Raw genomic sequence first — 10,676 nt, forward strand, 5'->3', positions numbered from 1 at the left:
TGCACACTAAAAAAATACACACTATATATGATAAAATAAGGTTCAAATAATACATGCATTCAATGCACACTTGTTCTCAGCAATTTCTTACAAAATATTTTTTTATGCATTAAAATATTATTCTGAAAGTCTTCCTTCTCCTCCAATAAATAGTTTTCTTAGCAGCCCATATACCCCTAAATATTTAGGCTCTATTCACACTAAACATAGCTTCCATTTACAACAACTGATCCAAACAATGACTAATGGACCCACTGACTGCATGCTGTGTTATTCCTGCCGTGATAGAAACCTAAAGGTAGGACTGTACTTTGGGAAAACTTTTGACAAGTCAAAGGGACATATCACAAGTTCTGATCGATAGGGGTCTGAGCGCTGAGAACCCAGGGGATCGCTAGAAATAGGAGGCGCTCACACAGGGCGCTCTCTCTCCTCACTGCAGGAGACACAATAGAAAGTCTATGGGCCTCTCTCGATTCCGTCTCCTGCAGTGAGCGCTTCTGTCTCTTTGTTCTGATGATCAGTGGACGTATCAGCACTTGGACTGCACCGATCAAAACTTTTGACATGCCGCTATGACATATCCAAAGTTTTCCCAAAGTACAGGGACACTAAACCCTAATGGTGGCGCAAGTGTGAGCAGACCCCAATATTTACCAGTAATATACATTCCTATATTTATGCATGGTATGATTGAGAATCTTTGCATAAGAAATGTACATATAATTGTATAGTGTCAGCCAGTGGTATGAAACTGGTAGACCAGCACCTAGCATGACGTGACAACCAGATTGCTGGGAGTTGCAGCTTCCCCACGAGTGTACACTATAGCGAGGTGCACATACACACATACATCAGTGCCCAGATTCACAATAACATAAAAAGAGCCAACCAAAAGACTACACATTTCTATGTGAGCTGGAAGAGAGGCCGCACAAATACAATAATATATCCATGTGCATATAAAACATCACACAAGTACATAGTGGTCACAGAAGGGCATGCATAGGCAGACCAGATCTCAAGCAATGAGGACAAACTACTGGAGATTTTGTTTAATACATCCATATGGTGCCTTCAAATTGTGTATTGCTTCTATGTTTCATAGTAGGAGGCAATCTGAGGCATTCCTGGCATAGCCAACATAAACCTGTTGAACTATGAGATGAAATAAAGTCTGAAGACAAAAATAAATAAAAAATCTAGCAAAATAGAGCACTCATCTGGGCAAATACACCACCATGTAGCCACCTAAGAATTCAACTAAGGGTACTTCATGCTATATAATAACCTAAGGAAAAACAAGTCCTATTAAAGGGGCCATAAATGAGAATATCTGCCGGAAACTATGAAGAGCTCAACAACATGTAAAGACAGCGTGGCATGTACTTTAAGATTAAAGGGGTTGTATGTCCATATGTCCTATTAGGGCATATGGACATCATAATGGGGTTCTCTAGTCAGGACATCCATGACTTAGAATGGACAGTCATTCTGTATCAGGGGCGGCTCGGAACTTAAAGTGGCCCTGGAAAAAAATAATAAAAAGTAGCCCTATTTTGCAGTGGGGCCCAAATTGACTGAAGGCAGGACCACCAATACCATATTGCAGCACTTTATACCACCACAGAAAAGCCAAATACCACAGTGCATCACAAAATACCTCCCCAAAAACTGCCCCTCTGTGGTGGCCAGTGCCAGCTGCTATGTTCTGTCCACCTACTCCAGTTGCCTCAAGGTTGGCAATACAGTTGAATTCAGGAGTCAGCAGGGGAGCTTCAGATCATTACTTACCATGAGTGGTGGGGGAGAGCTCAGGCAGCCTCCTGGTCATCGGCCCACAGGAAGTTCCCCTATGGCCAGTCCACCCCTGTTCTGTAGGAGTCGCGCCTGCTCTGGCGGACTTGAGCTGTCCTTACATTACACGGATGGTCAGAATATCCACCATGTAATGCTTAAAACTTCTCCAGCAGCATCTGTGTCTTCCACCAGCAAAATCACTATTGATCAGCTGACCGGCAGCTGCATTCTGAATGGTGACAACCTCTGTTATAGAAGTGGTACGGATGGGTCCCCTGAAAATCCACCTGCACCTTTACTTTTGAGGACTGGGAGAGGATTGAAAAACCACTGATAAAGCATGACTGTGTTCATGGCTGGCATAGCAGTTGGCAGAACCCATTTACCCAAGCTGTTAAGGACTAGAATACCACTACTTGCCAATCAAGACATTCTGCAACTATGAAATATGTAGACAAACCAGCAATTTTTTCTTAAAGTGCATCAATGGTATTACTACAATATACATTACACGTTGAGCCCCTAAAAACATGACAAAAGCCAAGCAACAATAAAGAAACATGCTGCAACTCTTTTCCGATATAGTAGAAAGAAGCTGTATCACTAGAGACTATGGAATGTATAATGGTATGGTCTGTAATGCTTCAGCACATGTTAGAATGACACCTTTTCCGCCCTTAAAACCTACGTGACCAAAACTTGCTGATCACGCTTGATAACCCCTAATCTGTATGCCGTCCTTTTACTGTAGGAGTACTCCTGCTATACGTCTGCTGTCAATGTCACAGGATGGCTCCTTTCCAGAAAAGTCTACAACAGCAGCAATGATAAAAGACTACAAACTTCTCCTTACTGCAGCAATTCTCCTTCTGGAGCCTCAGTACAAGCGCCCTGTGATGCTGCCAAGCTCTGTGCATCATCAGAGGACTGAGAGATGTCTTCCTTCTTTCCATCTTCGCAATCATGTCCGAAGCTACTGGAGAGGAAATCTGAGTTTATTGAACTGTTAGTAATTTCAGGTCTACTTTCCTCAGTCACATCACTAAGACTTGTGTTGTCCTCTGCTTTCTCAAGTTGTTCCACTTTATCCAAATACTGCTGCAGAAGACTACTGTCTTGTTCTATGCTGGAGTCATCCTTGCTACTTTCACTGGGATCTTGGGCTGTTGTCTCATGAACCTCAATGAAACCGGGCAATGGTTGTTGACAATGTTTTACGGTTTCCACGGATTGCTCAGAAGATGCGCTTTCCTCGGTGGAGCTCTTTTCGGAACCACTCAGTTCCTGATGAGATGTCTGCCCTATCTCAATGGAGTGGAAACCAGAGTCCGGGATGTCTGGGGTGGTTTTGCTGCATGGGATTTCAGGAGCAGACTCGTATGAAGGTGACTGCTGTGCCGATGTCTTAGGTGACTGTACATCAGGCTTTGGAATACTATCAATCTGACCGCTTACTTTCCTTTGCCAATCTTGAATGGACTGAACCTAAGCAGACAAAGAGGCACAGTAAATATGTGCTGTTCCATTGTGTATTTATTAAAGTGGTTGTGCAGTGCAAAGATACTGATGACCTATTCTCAGGACAGGTCGTCAATATCAGATTGGTGGGGGTCCGACTTCCAGCACCTGCACCGATCAGCTTTTTGAAGGGGTAGCGTAATTACATTGTGCCACCTCTACAAGTGAAAGGACACGCAGGTAACTATGAAGCAGGAGCAGCGCTCAGCCAGCTGATCGGTGGAGGTGTCGGGAGTCAGACCCCCGCCGATCTGATATTGATGATTTATCCTGAGGATATGTCACTAATATCTTTGCATTGCACAACCCCTTTAACCAAACAGAACTCTACACAATTCAGACATCAAAACACAGGACTCATCAAGGACATGAATCATTGGACAATTAAGACATGAAGAAATATGTTCTGGAAATTTATACTGCTGTATAATCACACCTCCGTTATTAGGATAATTGTTAAATTGTAATATGTAATACGCTTGTTTGGCAACGTGTTACTACTGAACTGTATTAGTAATGATGTGTACAAATCTAATTAATCATTATAAAGGCTAAATAGAACACGCACTGTAACTGGCCTTAAAGAGGACCTGTCACCACTCCTGGTACGTCTGGTTTAGGGCTCATTCAGACGGCTGTATGTTTTTTTGCGGTCAGTTGAGCACGTCCACAAAAAAAATGGATTGCATGCCGAACTTTTGTGGACTAATAGACTTCAATAGGGCCACGTCCCGATTTTCAATGACAAGTATAGGACATGTTTTATTTGTTTTGAGGGGCCATGGAACGGAAGAAAAGATAAGACCCCATAGAAGTGAATGGGTCTGCATCTAATCTGCAAAATTGCGGATCAGATGTGGAAAGCAACATATGGCCGTCTGAATGAGCCCATAATAATATAATAATTCTGGCATCTTTGGTGTAATAGATGTGGGGTGTCACTGCACACTCTTGCAGGGTCCAATCAGCGGGGCCTCTGTCAGACTGCATAGGGCCACAGCCATTTTCAAAGGGCAATGGTAACATCCCGTTGGCAATTTATTCATATGTTTCTAGGAGGAATATCAGAAGAACAGCTTAATACAGAGTTCTAAGAAAAGACATTCCAAAATTGTAATTTTATAGGGAATACAAGTATTTATTAAAATGGATATGCCAGGAATGGGGACAGATCTCCTTTAAAAGGGTTCTCCCAAGAATTAAACCTTTTCACTCTCCACAGAAAAGGAACCAAAATTGGTGGGGGGGTCTTTCTGCTGGGACCTCCACTGATCACAAGAACAAAAGGCCCTGTTTGTCCCCCATATGAATGGAGGGGTGTTCAACCGTGTGCACTGCTGCTCCATTTATTTCTATAGGACTACAGAGGATAGCTGAGCACTGTATTGGGCTATCTCCAGCAGTCCCATAGAGAATAAAAGGATTGGTGGCATGCATGCATCACTGCCACTCAGTTTATAGATGGACACAATACCCACATTCTCATGATTGGTGGTTGGACCCCCAACAATCAGACACTTATCCTCTATCCTAGTGGTGGCAAACCTTTGGCACAGGCGCGGCACTCAGAGCCCTCTGTTTGCACCCGCACCCTGGAAAAAGTCTATGATGTATCAGTATGCCTTAGACTATTCCTGCCACTCATCAGCGCAGGGCGCACTATGTACAGCACAGGCAGCGCACTGAATGTAGGCAGGATATTATAGCTAAATGATAAAGTACATGGGAGATATACTATATGGGACTGTAGTACTCAGGGTAAATTGTTGTGTTGGCACTTTGCGATAAATATGTGGATTTTGGGTTGCAGTTTGGGCACTCGGCCTCTAAACGGTTCACCATCACTGCCCTATCCTGTGCAAAGTTCAAATCTTCAGAAACATTACATGAACTTAAAGATACAGAAATACATTTCAACTGCAGCAAACAGTGGCTGAATCCCAATCTGTAATTTTCTTCTGGATACTCACCCCAATTCCCCCCGACTGCAAACTGGCACTGTAATGTATTGATAGTCCTCTCCAATATGTCGACGCTCATGAGTCCCCTCAATACATTATGGTGCCATTTTGCAGGTGCACAGTGGGGGAACAGGGATCAGTATTAAAATGATTCATTCAGTATTAAAATGATTCACTGTAGTTTGAAAGGTAGTTCCGTGCTGACACAGGCTCTTTAATGCCGTATATCGAGGCTTCAAAGCACGTATTAGACTCCATGTTAGGTTTACTATACTTGAGGACAGCCAAGCATTATTATTATTACATGTTCTTCAGTATGTTTTGCATCTTACTATATGTCAATCACAATTAGTAGAGCCGTATTTTCTGTGGCACGCTGTTGTCTTTTAATAAAACTACCTGGTCCCATAAGTATCGGAGAGCTTCCTCTTGTACAAGCCTCTGCACCCGCTCCTCATCCTTTTCTGTCTTCAACCTGGAGACCAAAAGAAAAGGGTTCTCGTTATAAAGTGTTATCACAATAGACAATTCTGAGTGGGTGGCTCAGTGGTTAGCACCGTTGCCTTGCAGTGCTGGGGTCCTAGGTTCAAATCTGCATGGAGTTTGTATGTTCTCCCTGTTTTTGCACGTGGGTACTACGGTTTCCTCCTACACTCAAAAGACATACTGATAGAGAATTTACATTCTGAGCCCCATTGGGGACAGCAAGTGATGAAAATGCCTGTAAAGCGCTGCGGGATAGTTTGGTGCTATATAAGCAAGAGAAATAAATAAATTAAGGAATTTTCTATTAGATATTCAATATAAGAAAAACTATTTGTATTAGTAGAAAAAAAATACCTATTGTTTTTATTATATATAAATACTAGCGTATATATCGGGCATTAACCGTGTACATCTATCTAAATAAATATTTTGGGAGTGCACCTTTGCATAGAGTCTGTTGGACCTTAGATTTCCCTTGCATATCGGTCTGTCTCTCATCTCCCCTGCATGTGTTGTCTAAAAGACATACTGTTTGTTGCCCATAGCAAACAATTACAGCACAACTTTCATTTTAATACATCACTTCTTAATATAGAACTATGTTCCCCAACTGTTTCAAAACTAAAACTCCCATCATGCCCGACAGCCTGCAGCCATCAGGACAATATTGGGAATTGTTGTGCAGAAGCTGGGGAAACACAGGTCGGGGAACATAGGTCTACAGTATTGTAAGAAGTGATGTAGTAATTGGTTTGTGATGGGTTGCTATGGGCAACAAACAGTTTGTCTTTTAGACAGCACATGTAGGGAGATGAGAGGCAGACTGAAACGCAGCGGAGATGAAAGGCAGTGCCTCAGCAGTTATAGGGTAGTTACGTTATTGTGTATATTTTTTATTACTTTATTACAGCTTTTTTGGCTGGATTTGACAGTATTTTCATTTGGATCATAAAGAGTATATGTACCAAGAGTGGTTGAGATCCAGCCTCTGAAGAACAAACAAACTTTCACTTTATATATACAGATATTATTTTGGTAATTGTTGGTGATTTCCCCCATTTTTTCATGTCCCTATATTTAATACAAAATCCTAAAATCCTGCAGTTTTCACACTGGCCATCATCATCACAAACAGAATTACAGTCACAGATAACATGTATATGCAGATAACACACGATCCACCATTCACAACAGATGATTGTTGCATTGTATCTACTCCCTTTACTCCGAGCAGCCTCACAATTATTGTAGGCATACACTGCATGCTAGTGGTATACACAGGTACAGCAGCTGTACTTTAAAAGGTGTTCATCTGCAGTTTTTTTAAACTGTTTAAAACTGATGACCTATCCTCTGGATAGATCATCAGCATCTGATCAGCGGGGGTCAAACACCCAGGACCCCTGCTGGCAGTAGTGCCGCGGCCTTCTCGCTGTTTACCACAGGCCTAGTGACGTCACGACTAGTATCACTGGCCTGGGTGCGGCTAAGCTCCATTCAAGTGAACAGAGCTTAGCGCTACTGCCAACACGGCTGCCTTCTCAAACAGCTGATCGGCGGGGGACCCGGGTGTCGGACCCCCGCCGATCAGATGCTGATGATCTATCCAGAGGATAGATCAGTTTAAAAAATCTGCAGAACCCCTTTAACTTCTGTATGAGACTTATATCAAGTGGTCAGTAGAAACTAATCAAATTTTGGATACCTGCATTTCTCTACAAATATATGCCTTTATACACCCCTTTCTACAATTTTACACATTTATTGAATAAGTAAACATCACACATTGTTTGAGGTGAAAAGGGTGACCCTATTATATAATAATATGGCATATTGATAGTATATGTGATGACATGATTATTGTGGGGTCCAGCCCTAAGAAGGAAGGGACACAGGTCTGTTCTGCATTTCTCCTGCATGGCACTGACCACTGACTATGCAGGGAAATGCACCCTGGCTTCAGTCAAGTCAATGGGAGTGTACCTGCACAGCAGGAGGCAGAAAGAGCGACAGCACAGAGAAAATCAGTGGAGAAGCCGCATCACTTAAAGGGGCTTTTCTCAACATTTATTGCATGTCCCACCTCTGGGACCCACACCTGGATCTATACCGGGCACCCACTCAACACTGTCCACTGGATGTGGTGGCCAGAGGTGATTGTAACTATGGGGGGAAAAAACTAAGGATTTGTGCGACATGGTTTCAGTAGCTCTTACAGAAGTGAAAGGGAATTACAGAAACAGCATAGCATGGCTATTTCCATAGTTCAACTTCTGACCACCTCGGGCAGCCATGTCTAGACAGGGTGGACATTGTGGGAAGAAGGAGTTCTGAGATAGGAACTTCAGTCTGCAGATTGGTAAGTGTCCAGGCAGTCGAACCTCCATTGATCGGTAGTTTAATGGCATGACGAAAATTAGCAATCACTTAGTACAGTGGAAAAACTTCTTTAATTTCAACCAGAGAATTTTTTTTGCAGTCACTTGATATTTTTATGTTCTCTAATGGCATTGTATAGACAGGTAAAATGCATCAGCCATGGTACATCCTTAACCCCTTAGTGACCACCCATACATGTTTTTACGGCGGTCACTAAGGGGCCTTGGGGTGGAGCGCCGCCTTTTTACGGCAGCACTTCAGCCCAAGTTAGCACTTAAATCAAGCACTGGAGCTCCGTGCCCGCAGCTACTGGAGGTAGCTGAGGGCTCGGGGCAGTGATCAGAGACCGTGATCACGACGATCACCGAAAATGCCGGTGATCACGTGATCAGAGACCGCTTGTCATGGTCTCTGATCACTGCCCGAGCCCTCCAGCGTTTCATTTAAGCGCTAACTTGGGATGAAGTGCCGCCGTAAAAAGGTGGCGCTCCAGCCCAAGGCCCCTTAGTGACCTCCGCATACTTTCTCCCTCTTCTCATGTAAGAGAGGAGGGAGAAAGTCTCCAGTGCTAGGATCGGGTTCCCCAGCTTCCCCATAAGGGAAAGCTGGGTCCTGATCCTCACCCCCCACCTGTGCCCTCAAGAAAGATGGCGGCCCGGCGCATGTGCACACTATAAGCCGGCCGCCCCTGCACAGGTTCTCTATCCTCTGGAGAGGAGAGAGAGTTTTAAATTATGCCCCGATCGGTCGGGGTGCTGGGGGCCCCCAAACCTTTTAGTAAAGGGCAGGAGCCCCCACCCCCATATAATAAAAAAATAAATAAAATGGCGCAGACATTCGCACTGGTTACTGTGCTAAAGATCTGACTTCAGCGACCATTACTATTGGTCCCTGATCATATGGTCTCCATGATAACCCTATCATGGAGATCACATCCATTATATTTACTAACAAGGCCAGGACATTGGCTGTGCTTCTCTCTCCCCTCAGTGCAGTTGTTCTGTGAGGAGAGAGAGATATCAGACTTCTGTCCTGGCTGTGCGATTTAGGGTCCCATTCACACGTCCGTATGCGTTTTGCGGATCCACAAAACACAGACACCAGCAATGTGTGTTTCGCATTTTACGGACCGCACATCGCCGGCACTCTCCTAGAAAATGCCTTTTCTTGTCTGCAATTGTGGTTCTATTGATGGACAGGTAAGCCCTTACCTGTGCCGCGAGCCGGTCTGAAACAAATGCGGTCACCGGGAGCAGGCAGTTCCGAGAACAGCCCGATGAAGGCCGCCGGCGGCTGTTCTCGGAACTGCCTGCTCCCAGTGACAGCATTTGATTTCAGACCGGCTCGCAATGCAGGCACAGGTAAGGGCTTACCTGTCCATCACCGGACTTGTGAGTCAAGATAACCATGTGAAACAGCAAGTATATCAGTTCACACAAAACATTGCAAAAAGTGATTGACAAGAGACTTAAAGAATGCAAAAACGGCTAAAAATAGTCGTCTATATAAAACATTCTCAAAAGAATGCACAAATAGCTAAAAATAGTATATATAAAAAAATTCCAGAGTGATTGACAAGAGACTTAAAGAATGCAAAAATGGCTAAGAATAGTCGTCTATATAAAACATTCTCAAAATAATGCACAAATACAGTAGCTAAAAATAATCATCCATATAAAACATTCTAAAAAGAATGCACAAATAGCTAAAAATAGTATATATAAAAATATTCCAAAAAGTGATTGACAAGAGACTTAAAGAATGTAACCCCACTGTCAGCTGTGTCAAAGGGGTGCTACTAAGTAGACAGCAAACAGGCTGGGCCCCTCACCGGTAATATACTTACCCCGCTCCCCTTTAAGGGCTCATGCACACAACTGTATGTATTTTGTGGTCTGTGTCACATCCGTTTTTTTTGCGGATCCATTGTAACGGTGCCTGTCCCTGTCCGCATAGCGGACAGGAATAGGACATTTTCTATTTTTTTGCGGAACGGACTTGCGGACATACAGAATGCACACGGGAGTCATTTCCTTGCATATGGGCCACAAAAAAATAAAACGGAACGGACAAAAAATATGTTCGTGTGCATGAGCCCTAAGAATGTAGAGGCTGCAGCTGATGGAATGGGTGCCAAGAGTTGGAACCCCAGTGATCCAACACGGATGGTCTCTCCTGAGACTAGGTCATCAATATCCTCAACCTGGACAAAAAAAAGCCCTTTCAGTTCTCTCTGGCTGGAGCTTGATCGATTGAGTACTGTCTGCCAGGTAGTACCCTCTACACGGTACCAGAACCCAGCAATTTATATACACAATCCCCTCTAAATATCTGTCCAGCTGACCAACGCTCACCTGGTTCCAGCAATCCCATATAGTTGAAATGGCATAGCAGCACATGTGCTCAACCACTGCCCCATTTACACATCTTGTGCGGCTGGGGAGAACTGGGGTAACTGTAGATAAGTAAGGTTTATTGCCAGAGTACCCCTTAAAATAAATTTTAGTGAGTGATAAACTTTCTAATATAAAT

The 10,676-nt window shown here is 43.6% G+C and overlaps 1 protein-coding gene across 1 annotated transcript in view; it reads right to left on the reverse strand.

Moving 5' to 3' along the window:
- Nucleotides 1-1,764: 1,764 nt before the first annotated feature.
- CEP97 (centrosomal protein 97) overlaps nucleotides 1,765-10,676 on the reverse strand; it is a 43,801-nt gene continuing 34,889 nt past the window's right edge. Inside the window, exons 10-11 of the mRNA XM_040424925.1 lie at nucleotides 5,679-5,754; nucleotides 1,765-3,285 (exon numbers count right to left, since the gene is read on the reverse strand). Coding sequence (XP_040280859.1) covers nucleotides 2,650-3,285; nucleotides 5,679-5,754 — 712 coding nt within the window. The 3' untranslated portion in view covers nucleotides 1,765-2,649. The remainder of the gene's footprint in view (nucleotides 3,286-5,678; nucleotides 5,755-10,676) is intronic.

Source organism: Bufo bufo, chromosome 3 (assembly GCF_905171765.1).
Source record: "Bufo bufo chromosome 3, aBufBuf1.1, whole genome shotgun sequence".
NCBI classification, from domain to species: domain Eukaryota; kingdom Metazoa; phylum Chordata; class Amphibia; order Anura; family Bufonidae; genus Bufo; species Bufo bufo.